Source organism: Meriones unguiculatus, chromosome 11 (assembly GCF_030254825.1).
Source record: "Meriones unguiculatus strain TT.TT164.6M chromosome 11, Bangor_MerUng_6.1, whole genome shotgun sequence".
Classification (NCBI taxonomy): Eukaryota; Metazoa; Chordata; class Mammalia; order Rodentia; family Muridae; genus Meriones; species Meriones unguiculatus.
Window position 1 is genome coordinate 12859055 of NC_083359.1, and position 18085 is coordinate 12877139.

The 18085-nt window shown below is 52.0% G+C and overlaps 2 protein-coding genes across 13 annotated transcripts; one reads left to right on the top strand and one right to left on the bottom strand.

Annotated features, from left to right (window-relative positions):
• Positions 1–905: 905 nt before the first annotated feature.
• Znf672 (zinc finger protein 672) lies at positions 906–9899 on the top strand. 8 transcript variants are annotated; one of them, XM_060363668.1, is made up of 4 exons: positions 906–1055; positions 5265–5516; positions 6887–6955; positions 7347–9899. In XM_060363668.1, the coding sequence occupies exon 4, from the start codon at positions 7549–7551 to the stop codon at positions 8947–8949; it is 1401 nt and encodes a 466-aa protein (XP_060219651.1). In that variant the 5' UTR covers positions 906–1055; positions 5265–5516; positions 6887–6955; positions 7347–7548; the 3' UTR covers positions 8950–9899. The 8 variants fall into 8 exon arrangements, with proteins under 8 accessions (XP_060219651.1, XP_021498937.1, XP_060219650.1 ...); XM_021643262.2 differs by having other exon boundaries at positions 6887–6942; XM_060363667.1 differs by having other exon boundaries at positions 5265–6955.
• A 461-nt stretch (positions 9900–10360) lies between these two features.
• On the bottom strand, positions 10361–17777 carry Znf692 (zinc finger protein 692). Of its 5 annotated transcripts, none has more exons than XM_021643288.2 (12): positions 17597–17777; positions 17083–17270; positions 16836–16867; positions 15989–16252; positions 15557–15605; positions 15318–15464; positions 14787–15005; positions 14626–14703; positions 14463–14541; positions 13396–13510; positions 10929–11028; positions 10361–10818 (listed from the first exon to the last, which is right to left on the bottom strand). In XM_021643288.2, exons 2-12 carry the CDS (start codon positions 17256–17258, stop codon positions 10452–10454), a joined length of 1626 nt encoding a protein of 541 aa, XP_021498963.1. In that variant the 5' UTR covers positions 17259–17270; positions 17597–17777; the 3' UTR covers positions 10361–10451. The 5 variants fall into 5 exon arrangements, with proteins under 5 accessions (XP_021498963.1, XP_060219644.1, XP_021498962.1 ...); XM_060363661.1 differs by having other exon boundaries at positions 14787–15002; positions 17083–17417; positions 17597–17767; XM_021643287.2 differs by having other exon boundaries at positions 17083–17417; positions 17597–17767.
• Between the last annotated feature and the right edge of the window lie 308 nt (positions 17778–18085).

The window sequence follows — 18085 nt, forward strand, 5'->3', positions numbered from 1 at the left end:
GAACTTAGGGCAGCTGGTTTCCCCGCATCCGCAGTCATGAAGAGGGAACAAATGGATGATGGATGCTTTACGCCTACTTTCAGTCGCACCTCAACACTTAGAACAGTGCAGAACCTAATCCGTGCAACGGCACCTCCCACATTTGGGGTGGGCCTTCCACCTCACTTAACCTAATTATTAAAATGTCTCCCAGGTTTGCCCACGGGTCAACCCAATCCATATAATTCCTCCATGAGATTGTCTTCTCGGGTGATTTTACATCCTATCACAATGACAAAACTAACCGGGACAGGGTCCTGAGACCTATGCTGGCTAGGAATTGCGGAGGCAATGGATAACTTTGAATTCCTGATCCTGCCGCGTCCGCCTCCGGAGGGCTGGGTTTGCTATGCGGTATTGGGAAATAAACAGTCTAACAACCGAGCCGTGCTCCTAGGAGGTTTACGGCTCCGAGCTGGGCCACGTCCCTAGGCTGCGTGCAGTCGCTGGTTGGACTTGCTCCGAAGGGTTGGAAGCACTGGCCTGAGCCCGGGAGGCAGCTGGTCAGCTGAACAGGACTACCGCTGTCCCTAACAGTACACCTGGGCAAATCATTAATCCTCGGGGAAAATTAAGATAGTGAACATCCGGGCTGACCTCACTGTATATAGGAGAACAGTAACTTGGTGACCGATTAGAGCGACTGGTCTCCCTCGAGTAACCGGCTACAACCCTGACCTGGCTCAAGGTGGCACTGGGCTCAACGCCTTTTCCTCTGAATGGCAGAAAGGGGTCCACGCGTGGACACCGGAAAGGGGAAGCTGGGCCTGACAGGTGACACCGTCGCCAGGTCGACTTGCCATGCCAACTCCGCCCTCCGCCAGGGCAGGTCAATAGTGCGCTTGCGCGGGCTCCGTGCCCCTGCAACCAGCCACAGCGGCCGGTGACCTGCGGGGAGCGCGGACCAATCAGCGTGCTGGCTCCGCCCCGCCCCGCCCCTTCCTCCGCGCTCTGAGCACAGCACTATCCGCAGCGCTTTGAGGGGAGCGCAGCTCGGAGCGGCCCTTCGGCGACTGGTGAGGTGGCTGAGGGCCTCAATGCAGGGCGGGCGGGACCCCGGCCCTCGGCGGCCGCCGTCCCCCCTCAACCCGGGGTCGAGATGCCCGGACGGGAGGGCGGCGAGCTGCGCAGGCGCGGCGAGCCAGTGCGCCTGCGCAGGCTACTCCAGGCCGCTGGTGCTGTCCGGCCTTGGGCCCGCGAAGTCGCCCGCCTGATGGAGCAGGTCGCGGCGCGGTGACAGCCTCCGGCCTGTAGTGACAGCCTCAGGAGACCAGGGGAAGTGGGTGCTTTGTGCCGTGTTGCCTCAGCGCCCTGCAGTCCCGCGTCTCTCGGGGGCGCCGGGCCCGCCTGTGGCGAAGGAAGGCCCGCGTGCGCCAGCGCGGTGGGAAAGGATTCTTGGGGCCAAGCCAGAAAGACCTGGCAGGCTGTAATGTGATAGGACGCGGCCAGTAAGTTAAGCCCCCCCCCCGCCCCCGATTCAGGGTCTGCCTAAATAAGGAGGGTCCTGAAGCGTAAATCGCCAAGTGCCGCACAACTTCGGTTCTCAGGTTTCTGGCCGCCTTGACCTTTCTCTTTTCATAGAAAACTGTCATGGTTTCCTGTATTGACTTATCCCAGGCTGCTGGTACAGGCGGCCAAGTTCGCTCCTCAAGGTCACACAGTTATTTAGTCATGGAAGAACCAGAGTTTGGTTGCTTGCTTTTCTGGTTCCTCTAAGCAAGTTTGTCGACATAAAACGAAGCTCCCCAAAGGTAATGTGAGATGTAGGTAGGCTACAGCATGAAGGAAGATAGCGACTGTAAGTTTTAGGTCTCTGTGTGATTATAGCCTTAGCTTTCAGGTTAGTAGAGGCTAATGGTATAAGTTAATGTCTTCCAAAGGCTTTACGTGGTGTTACAAAGGCTGTTAGATACAGAGGTGAGAGATAACTATTAAGGTGATTAAAGAGAGCCAAGAAAACTTATCACCCCTACCAGCTTTCCCACCTCAGCCTCAGAGTGCTAGCACGATGCTGAGGTGCCATAAGATGAGCCTGAGCAGGCAGGAAGGTAGTGTTTAGGAGAGAGTAACAATTTTTTGTTCTTGTTTTGTTTTGTTTAAAAAAAGAAAAAACAAAACTAAGGAACAAGATCCTGTATCATGTTATTAGCCCCCATAATCCAGGTAGCTTGGAGCTACATGAGACCTTGTCTCCAAAATAAATATGACCTAAAGTAAAGGTAGCAGGTGAGAAAAAAACTGCAAATAAAGGTGTAGGAGGGTTGGTTTTGGCTTGTTTATGTGTATGTGTTTGGGTGTGTGCATGAGTACACTGGCTCATGGAGGTCAGAAGCATCAGGTCCCCTGGAGCTGCAATTACAGGCACTTGTGAGCCGCTGTATGTGGGTGTTGAGAACTGATCAAAGTTTGTTCCTTTGCAAGAACAGCAAGCTCTCGTAAAATCACTGAGCCGCCTTATCGGCCCATGCTACAGGTTTTAGATACTATCTGGTGACATACTTTAGCTTCTGAGTGAGTAGAAGGGAGTAGTCTCCTAAACTGACACCTTCTCAAGAATCTTAGGTCAGATGCAGAGGTGGTTGATAAATGGCTATTACAAGATAACACAAGATGATTTGGGCTCTTCAACTGCATCACTCCAAGTCTTCATAATCATGTAAGTTCTAATCACACTGCAGAATCTTCATGTGTGTGCTTTTCCAGGGAGTTTCATGTCGGGGCCATGCAGGAGAGAAGGCAAAACAGCTCTCGAACTCATGGAATGCAGCTCACCAGTTAGCACAATCAAGATGAATTTGTCTTGGAGAGGCATAACCCCAAGGACTACGTGTCCTGAGGACTTCGTGCTGTTATGGAGCAGAGCTCTGCTTATTGCTTTTGTGGTCACCACAGCCCTTGCAATATATGAGTTGTATGAAAACTCTAAGGGGGCTTCCAGCCCCTTGCTGGGCAGTATATCTGGCACCTACGAATAGCAATGCTTGATCTCTTTCATGCATGGTTGCTGGATTAATGTTTAACCACCACCAAAGAACCTATAGATGTAGATTGTTAGCAATGACCACTACCCTTAGAAAGAATTAGGAAAAATATATTGTTTAGCAAGGTTAAAGATGTTTTTACTAGTGGCTCTGACATAGAAAGTCAGAAAGGGAAAAACAGGTTGTTTAGCAAGGTTAAGTAAAGATGTTTTTGCTAGGGACTCTGATGTAGAAAATCTTAGAGAACAGTTTGAAGTTCAGGAAAGTACACTCTTAATAGTAAAGTCAGGGACTTGTTGAGATTGGAACAGGAAGAAAGATGGATACAACACTAACACAGTCACTTTCCACAAAACGGCATTTTAATCTGTATGGTGGTGATTCCTTAAGATTCAATCACCTGGTAATGTCCTAACTGAGTCTGTGTAAGTAAATTCTGTGATATTCACAATGACAAGCCCACATGTTCAGGACTCATCCCATTGTTAACTGACACATGATTACACATCACTTCGTACAGCATAGAGTATATTAGTGTCCAAATCATTGGTAGGTCCAGAGAGGGTGCCTTCTATTCTGTTTTTCCTGTTCCAAGATTTCTAGCTTTTCTGTACTTCAGTTTTGCCCATTTGTTAGAGGAACAAGAGGATAAGCTCTTGCAGTCTGTATTTTCTCCCTACCTACATACTAACCTCTAAACTTCCCAGATTTCACAGTCTTTGTGAAATCAAAACTTTCAGTTTGTATTTGAGTCATGGTCAGACTTGGTTCTTGGCATGGAACAAGAACTCCTCTTCCTCCTGGCTTCTTAAATATGCCATACTCGCCATAAGCCCTTCTACTCACATACCATCCCGAAAGAATGGGTAATTGGCCCTGTCTGATTTCAGGGGTCACAGAACCTGAGGGACATCTGTATCTCAGCTTCTGAGAGGTTAGAAGAATCCAACAGAAAAGTTACTTTCCCTGGAGAGCTATAGTCCACATTTCTACCCCTCACTCCTGTCCCCTCATTTGAATTCCATTTTCTGGCCAGGGCCTTAAGATTAATGTAGCACACACACGCTGAATCTTGGGGACCTAAAGAACATTGAGAGGCCAGCCACCTTTCTTGTCACCAGACACACTTGCGTGCTTTCAATGTAACTAGACAAGCCTTTCAGGGACCCTCAGGTTACGTGGGGGTGGGGGAGATAAAGGATAGCCACCACCTCAAACTACTGCTGGATGAAAGGGGGACATGCGCACAAATATGTGGAGTCAGGTATTGGTGCATATGACATCAGCAGTGAGAGGAGGTGTTGCACAAGTTTCACCCGAAATTCCAATAAGATCTCCAACATGAGCATTACAGGGGCCTCTTTTCCAGAAAAGTGAGAGATAGCCTTTGAAAGGTATAGTGGGACTGTCCCTCAGGAATCATGGACTAGCCCTCTGAGCTTAGTGAGGTTCTAATGGTCAGATGAATTCAGCAACTTTGTTCCAGCAGCAGCCTTCTTAGGGGCCTGAGGGAGACTATACTTCCTCTAAGTTGTTCTAGGATTTAGAAGGCATTTGAATGATTGTTCCAGTAGGAATAAAATGTTAACCATATTTATAAGCTTAAAATGTGTTGTGTGAAAGTAATGCTAGGGATTGCACTCAGTGCCTTGTTCATACTAGAAGACAACTTGGTGCATCTCCACCCCTAAACATTGCTGATGAGATATGTTGCATAGCTATCATTTTCATGCTAAAACTTTGTAAATAAGTGCATTGAGCTTCACAACACTTCCAAATGTTTAGTTACTACATGCAGCTCTTAGAAAGCACAGCTCTGGGCAGTTACCCTCAGCTTTGTTCTTACTTGGTCAAACAAATGTTTCTTAACTGTCTTCAAGATGGATATCCTCCATGACTCCTGAATTGTGTCTCTTATCGTACCCAAGAAATACTGGTATGGCAGAACAGATACCCAGAGAGAAACTGACTAGATTCCATTCTGACTGGATTCACACAATGGACTGAAAATAAATGTACCAAATTGTGATTAATTTTGACACTGACTTGCAGTTCTGATAAAGTTATGCTTGAAAGATACTAAAATAGTAAAGTACTCAGCAGTTAGGACTTGTTGCTTATCCCATAATTGCCCTTTTACCTTAAAACATACTGGTTATAGAATACTTCAAGACTCACTCTCAGATTGGTGATGCTCAGGATGATTTCTGAGTGTTCTAAGCATTATAATATGTTTTTTTCTAGGTTTCTACCCTAGGTATGGACCTCTTTGCTCATGTAATGGGATGAAGTAAGGAAGAGATGTGGAAAGCCAAGCAAGCTTGCACCCTGCACTTATGTCTGTATAGGAAGAGATGGAATATTTTATTTGCCTTTTATATGTACATACATATGTGTTGTGTGTTTGGGTTACTTTCCTTGGGCGTGTTTCCTGGGAAGCACTGGAGAGGATGAGCTCCCAGAAGCTGAGAGGTGCTAGGCTCCCAGAGAACTCAGGTGAGTCAGAGCATTGCTCTTGTACATTTGAAACCAGCCACTGGATTTTTGTTTCCTGAATGACCAGCATGTGGGAGATAGAGGCAGGCACTTCTCTGTGAGTTCAAGTCCAGCCAAGGCAACATGAGACCCTGGCTCAAAAATAAAATGAAGGGACAGGAGAGTTGGCTTAGCAGTTGAGTACATAACTGCTCTTACATAAGGTCCACGTTCAATTCCCAGCACTCACTTCAGGTGGCTCAGAACTGCCTGTAACTCTAGTTCCAGAGGATGTGATGCCCTCTTCTAGGCTCTGTGGGCACCTGCACTCTCATGCATATATCCTTACACAAACACATGCATACATTTAACATAAATATTAAAATGAAATTAAAAATAGAAACAAAGCTCTCCCTGAAGGATCCAGAGTTAACTACCCTAAAGTCTAATCTGTAGCTGCAAAGGTGCTTCTGCTTTGCATGGTTTAAAAAAATTCAGGTTGGGGTTGGGGAGGGAGGAGACATACATAAAAAGTGGAGTGGTATCACAGGTGAATAGCAAATGGTGACTGGTGGCACTATTCTCCCTCAGTTTTGATATTTGAAAATAACCATTTAAGAAATATCTTCCTCAGCCAGGTGTGCTGGCACATGCTTTTAATCCCAGTCCTCAGGGAGGCAGATGCAGGTAGATTGCTGTGAGTTCAAGGCAAGCCTAGTCTACAAAGTGAGTCCAGGACGGCCAAGGCTACACAAGGAAATCCTGTCTTGAAAAGATCAATCACAAACAAACAAAAAAAAAACCCAAAACCTTCCTCTGGCTGGGTGTGATGATGCACCCTTTTAATCTCAGCACTCGACAACAGGCAGGACTATGAACATGGTGGTGCTTGCCTTAATCCCAGCTCTCTGGAAGCAGAGGCAGCTACATATCTGAGTTTGAGGCCATCCTCAAACTTCATATCAAGTTCCAGGACAGCCAGAGCTACATAGATAGACTCTGCCTGGAAAGAAAGAAGAAGGAAAGAAAGTCCATTCTTCCTCCGGAATAACAAAAGACACTGGAGGAACATAATCCCTAGAGGTCCTTCCCCCGGCATGGAGGAGCAGCAGATCCTGACCTCACACCTCAGGCTTGCTGTTGGCCACAAGTTTTATCCACTTGGCTCCACTTACATACAGAAGGTAGAGCAAGGCCCAGTCAATGTGTTCTTCAGCCAAGCCAGCATGCTGGGCATTTAGGATTTTCATTTCCTACAAGAACATGACTATTGATCATTTTATTTGGTTTTTCCTTGCGGATCTGCGACCACACTTCACTAGAGGGTGTATGATGTCTCATGCCTATGAAAACAGAGGCTGACTGATCTTTCTTCTGGTTGACTTTTCTAGTGACTATTACCTGAGGGCCTGGGATCTGACACCAGCCCAGGACACCCAATAATGAGGTACGGTCCTTAGGTCAGTATAGCCATGTTACCCAGCAAGTGTGCCAGACCTATATTTTGTTGAATAGGTGACTCCCACCAAGGATGCATTAGGAAATGGCCAAGGAGGAATGTCAGGTAATGAGAATTCCCCCAGGGGTCTAAGTCACGTCAGCGTACTGGGCAGGCACTTCTTTGCTTCTCCAACAATGTTGAGGGTTCCTAGTTTTAGCGAAGAAACACACACAGACACCTTGGAATCCCCTGCCTGTGTCATGGACAGGTGTGCTCTGTCCCTCTTGCCTTTCCAGACACTACAGAGACACCCCTCTGAATTTCTGGGACTCGTGTCTTTCCTCTCTTGAGAGCTAGACTAGCTAATATATAGACCTAGAGAGTTCAAGGTGCCTTTTCTGTGTCCCCAGCCAAGGTTGTTGCAGCCAGTCCTGAACTTGGGGTGACGTCCCTACGGGGATCACAGTGATGAGCCCAGCTGTAACCGGCCTTTGGAACAGCCGGGACATATGCCCTTGAGAGCAGAAACCCAGGAATCTGCAGAGCAGTTTTCAAAGCCACAGCCTTTCCAGGCCTTAAAACTACAAATTATTGACTGGAAAAGGCGACACCATGTTGGCAGCGCCTGACATGGCTGCGATTGGGGAAAGACCTTATTCCTGCAGCGAGTGTAGCAAGAGCTTTCGGTACAGTGCAGTGCTGCTGAGGCACCAATGCGCCCATGGTGGTGACCAGCGTTTCCGCTGTCTCGAGTGTGGTGAACGCTGTGCTGGAGTCGCCGACCTTCGTGCACACAGGCGGACCCACGCTGGCCAGACCCTCTACATCTGCACCGAGTGTGGCCAGAGCTTCAGTCAGAGCACCCTGCTGGACCTGCACCTGGGCACACACCGAAGGCGCAGCCGCAACTGCCCGTGCCGCCTCTGTGGCCGCCGCTTCCCTCACGTGCCTGCACTGCTGCTGCACCGGCTGCGCCAGCACCCACCTGAGAAGCCCGACCGCTGCCCGCTGTGCGCCCGCTCCTTTCGGCAGAGCGCTCTTCCCTTCCACCTGGCACGGGCGCACCCCCCAGAGACCACCCCCGCCACCGCCCCTTCCCCCAGCGCGCTCTACCACTGTACACAGTGCCCGCGGGCCTTCCATAGCAGTGCTGGGCTGCGGAACCATTCCCGCATCCACGTGGTCCCCAGCCTCGGCGACCCTGGCGCTGAGGCCCACCAGTGCGGCGTGTGTGGAAAGAGCTTCAGCAAGAGTTCCACGCTCACGCGCCACCTGCAGAGGCACTCTGGGGAGAAGCCTTTCAAGTGCCCCGAGTGCGGCAAGGGCTTCTTGGAGAGTGCCACACTAGTGCGGCACAAGCGAACGCACACTGGGGAGAAGCCATATGCGTGTAGCGACTGTGGACGCTGCTTCAGCGAGAGCTCCACGCTGCTGCGCCATCAGCGCAGCCACCAGGGTGAGCGGCCGCATGTGTGTGACACTTGCGGCAAGGGCTTTGGACAGCGATACGATCTTGTAGTGCACCAGCGCAGTCACACAGGGGAGAGGCCCTTCCCATGCCCGGAGTGTGGCCGGGGCTTCACAGACCGCTCGGACCTCACCAAACACCTGCGTACACACACCGGGGAAAAGCCCTACCACTGTGAGCTGTGCGGCAAGCGATTCACCTGCATCTCCAACCTCAACGTGCATTTGCGCAACCATGCAGGCCATAAGCCACACAAGTGCCCAGAGTGTGGCAAATCCTTCAGTGTTGCCTCCAAACTTGCACTACACAAAAAGACACACCTAGGTGAGCGGACAGCAGAGTGCACGGAGTGTGGCAAATTTTTTAGCCATGGCCGGTCCCTGTCACAGCACCAGCGGTCCCACAGACGTGCTCAAGCAGCTGCAATGGCAGCCACTACCACTGTGGTCACTGAGGTGACAATAGGTCCCCCCCTCAGCCTCCCAGGGCCAAGAGAACAGGAGAAACCAGGGCTCTTAGTATCTCCATTTCAGGAGACGTGCTAAGATGGCTCCATGAGATGGCTGGGTCAGTCCAGAGGAAAAGGGCAGCTCAGATGGTTTGGGAAGCCAGACCTGTTGCTTTTGTATTGTTGCTAGCTGTTCACCTAGCTTGCCTTGTCTCTGGACAGACATCCTCATCAGCTCTTCCATTATTCATCCTTGTATCCCCCAACTCTGAATACTAGGAGTCAAGAGAACCAACACCACACCCTACCAAGACAGACCAGGTGTTGTGAGTTCTGCTACTGCCGTTCTACTCTCTGTTGTTGGGATGGGCCTGATCTATCTTTACTGTCTTTTCAAGCAACACATTTGGTTGGTGAGGTCTCTTGAGACAAGTAGTTGCAGAGGTAACATACAGGCAGTGGAAAGGCTGGCCTCATTAAAGGACCAAGATCTGTGGCAAGTTACTCCCTTGCAGAGGTAACCAGCCTATACTAAAGTAGGCAGAGTCCTTAGCCTGGCCGTCCATGTCCTTTGACAAGATGCCTCTTAGGACCCACCAAGATGGTTCAGCGGGCAACTGAATTTGGTCCCTTGTATACACATATGTACTGTGATACATGTGCATACACAAAGAAGTTAATTTTTTTTTTTCAATAAATGACTCTTAGAACAGCTTTCTCTAGCCAGGTAGGAAATGTTCACTTTGGGATGCTGCCCAAGACTGTGTGGGTCCATAAAGCCCAGTGATCCCGTGTGAAACAAAATATTTCCAGATGAAGCTACAAAGCCTGAGAGAACATGACAGAACATGTTCCCTGAAGTTCTGGGCAAGGGCAGAATATAAGCCTGGAACTGGTCAATGACTGCTTATAGCTGGTGAAATTGTTACTTGCTTGTTTGTGACACCAAGAGCCCCTTTGTCAAAACGATTTCCAAGTTCTCATCCCGTTTGGTGGTGGTTTTTCATTGCTGTGACAAATACCTAAGAAAATCAACTTACAGGTTTATTTTGGCTCATGGTTTCAGTAGTGTCATTCCATTGTCAACTGGCTCCACTTCTTTGAGCCTGAACCAAATTAGAAAGGGCTGGAGAAATGGCTCAGAGATTTAGAGAACTGGCTATACTTCCAAAGGTCCTGAATTCAATTCCCAGCAACCACATGGTGGCTCATAACCATCTAAAATGAGATCTGGTGCCCTCTAAAGAAGGAAGGAAGGAAAGAAAGATACAGCAGGCCATCTACTCTGGGGCACTGCCAGAAGCAAATGCTAGACAGGACGGGGTCATCTGCCTCCTGGTCTAGGTCTCCTTCCCCTAGGCCAAGGCAGATGTTATATTCAGGGAAAGTCTGCAAAGTGCGTCTAGAAAGAAGCCTGTGAGTGGGGTCAGCTTCTGCTACATTCTGGCACCCACAAACACTCTCAGATTCTTACATCTGTAGCACAAAAGCATATGCTCTGCCCACACTTGTGTAAAATACTATTTATTGTTTCCTTGAAGGCTAAAGCTAGGTATCTGGAGCCAAGTCATGCCCCACCCTCAACTGCATTCAAATACCCTAGTTCCTGGACACCACCATCTGACTTTTCTCTGTGTCTCTGAGGTCTAGCACCCCAGGTGAAGAGATGGCTGTGGAGGGGGCAGGATTAGAGTCAGAAGAGGTACAGAGGCTAGCCCCCTCAGGAGTTTGCAGGGGCTCAGGAGCAGAGATGCTGAGACTAGGTCCCAAAGAGCCAGGCGCCTCCTGTGCTGGGAGAAGGGCTGGGTGGCTTTTGCTGCGGTGAGCTGCCACACTGTCTGGCTTCTCAAAGCGTTTGCCACAGAATTCACAGGGGAACCGCAGGGCGGCGGCAGTCTCTGCGTGCTTGCGTCGGTGCCAGTTCAGCGAGGCCTTCTGGCGGCAAGTAAACCCACATATCTCACACCTGGAGCCAGAGACAGGAAGGAGCCTTGGTCCACCTTCACCTCCCTGGGGGTTCTGCCGCCCACCGCCTGGCTGCCAGAAACCAGCTCCCGCCATGGCCCCGGCACTCACTGTAGGGGCTTCTCTCCTGTGTGGATTCGTCTGTGGATGACAAGGTTGCTGCTAGTGCGGAAAGAACGAGCACAGAACTCACAGATGTAGTCTCGGGTGTCTGTAGGCACACAAGGGACACTCAGTCATCTGACTTCAGGCTTTGGCCCACCATCCCCAACAGAAGGTGTCAGTACTGGGGCTCTGGGGTCTTGGGTCCAAATAAGCATCTAGACCTCCAGTACCTGGTTGGTCCTAAAACAGAGTGAGATAGAGAATGGGGCATCTAAGTCTGTATTCTTGTCACTCCTTAGTCCCTAGCTCCAACTGCTGAGCTCCTAGGATGCAGGCATACTTGCCCTATCTGGGGCCTTGGGCTGGGTCTTTGTGAATGGAAAGCTGGAGCCTTGTATGCATAAGAAGTACCAAGTAGCAGCCACACATAAGCCTGGGGCCAGAAGTTGGGGTTTCAGTCCAGCCCCAAGGATATGCACCTCCATCCAGGTGCATGCTCCACCTGCCACCCCGAGGGCCATGTGTGCAAGTGGCCAGTCTTCTGTCCTTCTGACCCTGCTAGTTCCAACAACACTTGCTATCATCATTACAACAGTTCTCAGCCTGCTGTGGTTTGTCTCCCATGCCACTAAACCTAAAGGCCTACAGCAGAAACAGTCTTGCTTCTCACGGTGCCCTTCAGACTGTCAGCAGCTCTCTGAAGACCTGGCCACCATATAATTCATCTTCAGACTTCATCTCCATCACTCCCACTTACACCACAAGCTCTGGCTTCAAGTCTTCTGCACCTGCCGGCCACTTCTGCTGCATTGAGCAGCACCGTGCTCGTCTCATCACTTTATCCCCCTAACTCTGCTCAGACATCATTACCAAGTACTGGGCTGCCTCAAACATTTTAAGCATCCTGACTCCAACCAGGACCTTCTGCCTTGTCCTCACATGACAGTCTGATGATTCCAGGATGATCCATCATCCCTACTACCTTTTCAGAGCTCTCTGCCCCTCTTGGCTCCATTTTTCACAGTTGACTTTATGACCATCTCTCACATTCCCAACCTGTCATGTCCCTTAGCAGTACTTGCTTGGTAAAAGCCCAACTCGGGCCAAACCTAGCCCCTGGCCTGCTTGAAGAGGGACGTGTGCACTCAACCTTTTCCGTGGTCTTTCCTGCCATTGACAGGCTCTGCCATGCCCACTGTTCAGAATCCTGAAGAGCATCTGCTCTCTCCAGCACTCCCAGTACCACAACCTTTATTCCCCCAAACTACCAGTTAACTAGTACCCCCTGCCCGTATATATGAAAATATGGATGCTTCCACCTTGCCTGTCAGAACTCACCTCTTCTCATCAAAGTCTCCACCTGCCCTGTTGTCAGCGAGCCCTCCTTTCCCACTCTGCACCATCAGCTTTTAGCCTTCCATCTAAAACCTTACCCCTCTGCTCATCTGCACAGAACTGCAGCATCTCCAACCTCCTCAGCTCTGCTTGAACCCACTCTGCTCTGGCTGTCACCCCCACAGCAAAGCTCTTGTCACGCTGCTTGTTATCTGGTCCCCCTTCCTTCCTTGGCCTGCAGCTCTTGTCCACCTGTCCTCCCTCCTTCCCAGAGCAGTTCCTGCATTCGCCTGCCTCCTCAAGTGCTACTTTCTTTGCTTTCCTCTTTCCCCCAGGCCGACCTTCTGAGGGAAGATGTACCCCATCAAACCTCTCTCCCTGTCTTCCTGTGTAGGCACACTCCAGCCCCATGGCTCCAAACACTACTCACATGCTAATGACAGATTCCTGCTCACTCTATAAACCCCATACTCACATCCTGACATCTAATAAACATGTATTAACCCAGAGTCCTACCTCTGGCCTCTTCCTTGCTTTTAGGGACTCATTACCTTTTACCCAGCTGCCCAGACTTGAGTCTTCTGAGTCACTCTCTCTCCCTGCCAGTCCCACCTGTGGCTTATCCATCCCCACATAAGAGCCTCAACCCCTGCTCACCAACTATAGCTGGCAAACCAAGCCATCACCATCAGTGTGCACTCAGCTCTACTCTACAGTCCCTGACTCTCCTCATAGCAGCTACAGCCATCTCGGAAAGTCGGCTATCTCTCCACGTCAGAACTCACAATGGTCTCCTCTCAAAGTAGAAGCCACACCATCCTCACTGTGGTCTTGGCCTCCTCTCCATTCCTAGAACACGCAGCTGCTTCCCACACGTGCTGCTCTCCAGCCCTCACTTCACCCAGGTCCTGCTGCAGGGATGCTTTTTACCACAGCAGCATCGTGTCCTTCCTGCTCTCCACACACACCCCTGCTTTCCCATCTCTTCATGACCCTAAATGACTAGAGTAGACATTTCATTAGGGTCGGGTTACCCAGAACCTAGTGACAATCTCAAGCAGGCAAGGCCTTGTAAGGCACACAGGGACTCAGGGGTTCAAGCCCTGCCCAGGGCAGCTGAAGGGGATCCAGCACTCACCGCTGTGTAGTTTGACATGCTCCTTCAGGTGCTTTTTAAAGTTGAAGGACTTCCCACAGGCCGGCTCGGGGCAGCAGAATGACTTCTGGTGGATGTGCTGGTACTTCTTATGGTGCTACGGAGCGGGGAACGAGAGAGAGGAGGCAAACGGATGGCTGCCTTCCCAGGGAGACTGACAGGAGCCGGGTGAGCAGGCAGGCTCCTCCTCCACCCTCGTCTCCCCGCCACAGTCCCATCATCGTCTGGCCTCACCTGTGCCCCCGGATGCCCACCCCCTCACTTCCTTGCACACCATCACTGCAATGTCTGCAGAGTTCCCTATACAAAATGCCACTCCAAGTGACACTTGTGGCTTATCCAACCGTGTCTGTCGGGGGCAGAATGTAATTTATGTGAACATGGTGACCCACACTGGCATGTGCCGCAGTATCTTACTACTGCTATTTATACATGCCAATGTGTGGTTCTCTCCTAAATCTGCTTTGGAAATACACAGGCCTCATAGGCTCTCAAAGTAGAGCACTGTCGAGGGAAAAGGGTTCTTTCAGGTATTTTGGTTTCCTTTGCTGTTTTCCTGTTTTCTCTTTTTTTCGGTTTGGGGTGCTGATCCAGGAGGACTGGGCATGTGGTGGGTAAGTGCTCTCCCACTGAGCTACACCCCCCACCTGGCAGATGGTGCTTAGACCTGAGCTTCCCAGGGAGCTGGTCCTTCGTATATGATCTAGTCACACCCTGGATCCTGGGTGCTGCCTCCTGCATTCTAATCCTGTGTTTCCACAGTTAACTACAGCGGCTGCTGCAGTCTCCCACACAGGACTCGCGTCTGATCCACTGATGCCCTTCTCGGGTCCATCCTGTCCACCTACAGTTCGCCGTCCCCCTGGCCCTCCCTACACGTGGGGCCAGAGGCCCTTACTACCTGTGAGGCACGGCCTTTCCCTCTCCACCAAAGGCTGTGTGTGCTGCACTGCATATGCTAGACCACTGCCCTACAACTGAGCTTTATTTACACCCCAGCTTCCTCCCCAATCCCAGTGGCCACACAGGCCTCACCCTGAGTCCCTCACATTCAAATACTGCCGGTTGGAGAAGATCCTTCCACAGCCAGGGAAATCGCAGGGTATCAGCTCTCTTTTGGCAGCTTTCCTAGTGGGGGAGAATAGGAGCAGGACTCCTGCCTACTCGGCCTCACTCCTGACCCTCCCCAGAGCCCCGTCTCCCCAGTCCTACCTAATTCTCCTGAGCCCAATCTGGTCAGTGTCCTCATCCCAGGTCGGGTTCGGAGCAGACTGGGCCTGACTCCCAGGGCTATGGGTAGCAAAGAAGGAGCCAAGGGCCTCAAGGGTACCACATCCCAGGGCACCCCTGCCCTGTCTCAGCCATCAGGTTACCTGCCCAGAGACTCTGTCATTTGCAGCTCTGCAGCTGCCTGAGGGGTCCTGCCGAGCTCCAGCTGCACCTCGGCATCTGACGTCAGCGCAGCTGTGGACCCCGGAGAAGCGTGAACAGCACATGGAGTGGGGAGAGTTGCAGGAACTGGGGGGACCTCTCCCTCCTTTGGTGTGTGGGGAATAGGGGATGGAGGTGGCCTAGGGACATCTGGGTCACTGCTGGAGAGAGAAGTGGGAGGAGGAGGGCATTATCCCTCTGGGCAATCAGTTACCCCTAACCAAGCCCTAACTCCGATAGAGAAAAGCCCCAACTCCTACAGCATGCTCTCCTGCTCTCAGCCTCCCAGGGCCTGACTTCATCCCTTTTCCACATCTCCCAATTCAAAGCCTACAGTTCCCTTTCCCCAGGGCATCTGCCCTGCCCACCCTGCAGCAAAACTACCCCTCCGGCTGGCACATCTCTGAATTACAAGGCCAGCTGCTTCCTCCCTTTCTCAATCTGTTTAGCATCCTCCCTCAATCCCAACTGGCTCATCTGGGGAAGAGCTGTAGGTCCACGGGCTGGCATCACTGAGCAGCTCTTCTTCTTCCTCTTCCTCCTCGTCCTCCTCCTCCTCCTCTTCTGCATCCTGTTCCTCTCCTGGGGGTGGGAAGGTCTCCAGTGGGGATTCTATTCCCCTGCAAGCTCAAGAAAGACAAGCCTGAGAAACTGCCACCCTCACCCCCACTACCTGGGCAGGTCTGTCCTATCCCTCAACTCCCATCCTCACCTGGACAGCCTGGTTTCTTGAGTCCTCTCATGCTGCTCGCACTCCAAACCTGCTGACGCAAGCAGGTCATAAGAAAAGGAGGCAGGCCTGTACTCAAAGACTGAGGACGGTTTCTTCCCAAGGGCAACCCACTTTGCTTGGTAGTACATTTTACAGATTTTGAACCTCGTTTCCAGTTTCTGTCAAAGGTAGTGTACCATCGCTCTACAGTTTTCCTTCCTATACCTAGCAATGCATATGAAGATGTATTTCCTTGCCGTCATAAAAGGATCATTATTAGTAACTCTGGTACTTGGGAAGCAGAGGCAGGACCAGGCTACTTGGCTACCCGAGACCTTATCGCAGCCAAAAGCAAATAACAGATAAAAGGATCATTTTTATAAAGTGAGCTAGAGAAGACTGGGAAGCTTTTCTCTTTCTTTCCCCGCTCACCTTCAGGCTCCTGCTTCCTCCTGGCCTCTGGGCACCAGGTTCTCTCAGTAGTGTGTGTAAGGGGGGCCTGCTTAGGCACCTCTGAGGGTGTAGGAATCAAAGAAGGTTCCCAGGAGAACGTGTGGCCCGCTGAGCACTCCCACACAAGCTCCCCATCCCCGCCTCCAGGCGCGCGGAGCCCAGGCACTAGGCTGCACTCCCGGCTGTGCGTATGAGACAGGAGCACCAGGTACTGCAGACCCTTTCGGGGCACACGCTCTGGACCTGGAGGTAAGATGAGGCAGTCATGCAGGGCTGGAAACCCCTTTCACCCCGAAAGCCACTCAGACCATCCTACCCCTCTAAACCCATGGGCAACCTCAGTCCAGATGTGGACAATCAGGGTTGTTTTTTTTTTTTTTTTTAAGCATTCTTTTAAAAATATTTTGTTTTTAATTAGCTTTATGTATCTGTGGATGGGTATATGCATGGGAGTGCAGGTGCTCCAAAAAACCAGAGGTTTTGTATCTCCCTGCAGCTGGAGCTGCATGAAGTTGTGAGCCCCCGCCATGGGTGCTAGGAAATGGAACTTGGGTCTTCAAGAGCTCTTAACCACCCAGCCATTGCTCCAGCCTCTGGGGAGTTTTTGTTTTAAGCCTAGACCGCACGGTTTGTTTTTTGCTATTGTTGTTTTGTTTTTAAGATACATACACACACATACACACACACCAAGGTCCGGAGACAAAGCTCCCTGCACCAGGCTATTTCGGGCTTGTCTTCTTCCCAAACACACTAAGGGTTTGGGATCCAGTTCTTCTGAGGCATAACTTTCTGGAGCCGCCACAACCTGTTGCCCTCTTTTACCTACCTGCACAGAGGACACAGCCGGAAGAAGTGTACCTGCCAGAGAAGAGTGTGGGGTCAGTCAGCACGGAGCCTAGGAAGCGAGCCACCCTCCGTTCCCACTTAAGCGACCAACCCCACAGACCGGTCATTCGCTGGAGCGGCGAGGGGAGGAGCAGGCCCACCCTGCCCGAGCGAGAAACCCGAGGCTGCAGGAGTGGGCCAGGGGGCTCTGCCTGGGCGCCCGTCCCAGTCCCTCCCGGCTTCCTAACCGGTCCAGCAGGAACTTGGCGAGCTGCGAGTGCAGGGAGAAGCCCAGCCGCTCCTTGAGGAGGCACCACTGCTCCATGTGGCCGCCCAGGCGGATGCGGCACTTGCTCCGGCGCGCGTCCAGTTGCCGGCGCTTCTCCCGCCGCCGGCGGGATGCGTCTGCCACCGGCGAGGCCATGCGCGCCCGGGCCTGCTCGGGGAACGCGGTGTCGTCGGGGCGTCCCGGGCACACACAGCCCCCGCGCCGTCTGCGCTGAGTGGGGACCGGACCACACTGCCTGTGCGGCACTCGCGGCTCCAGGATCCGGCCACCCCTTCTTTAGAGTCGGGGCGGGCACTAGGGGGACCAGGGGTGGCAGGCAGGGGTAAGAGACCTCGACCAGAAACTTGCCCTCCTTGTCCAGGGGGCGGCGGGGTCCGCGCGCGCCCGCGCCTCGGCCTTCGCACTGCCTCCCCGGCGGGGGAGGCCCACCCAGGACTGCCAGGGCGCCCGGCCAGCCCACGCCGGGGTCTTACCTGCGCGCCCCAACCCGCCTTAGCCCAGACTGCGCCTGCGCCTTCCAGTCCCGCCTGCACGCTCCGGGAGCAGCGGGAGGACCGGGGCCCACCGCGCGCGCCGCCGCTGTTTCTCCTTTAAGAAGAAACCGTTCCCTTCGGCGTCGGGAGGCGACCGCCCGGACTTGGAAGGAGAAGCCAGAGGCCTGCGCCTGCGCGCCGGACGTCCCGCGCAAAGCCTAGCGGGAATTGTAGTTAGTCCCGGTCTTGTAGGACAGTTAGGGATTCTAGTGTCATGGCTCCTGCTAGCATCTCCGTCTCTCCATGGCCACCAAACAAATGCGAGCTGCAGCATCGGCCAGACCACCCCCCAGCTGCAGCCCATACCCTGCTACCATCAACATTCCTTCGAGAAGTCGCCTAGACTCTGCAGACACTTTCATTTCACATTATCTAAAAGTGACTCTGATGGAGTTATTTCCATCAAGCAACCGCAGCGGCGGTTTCCAG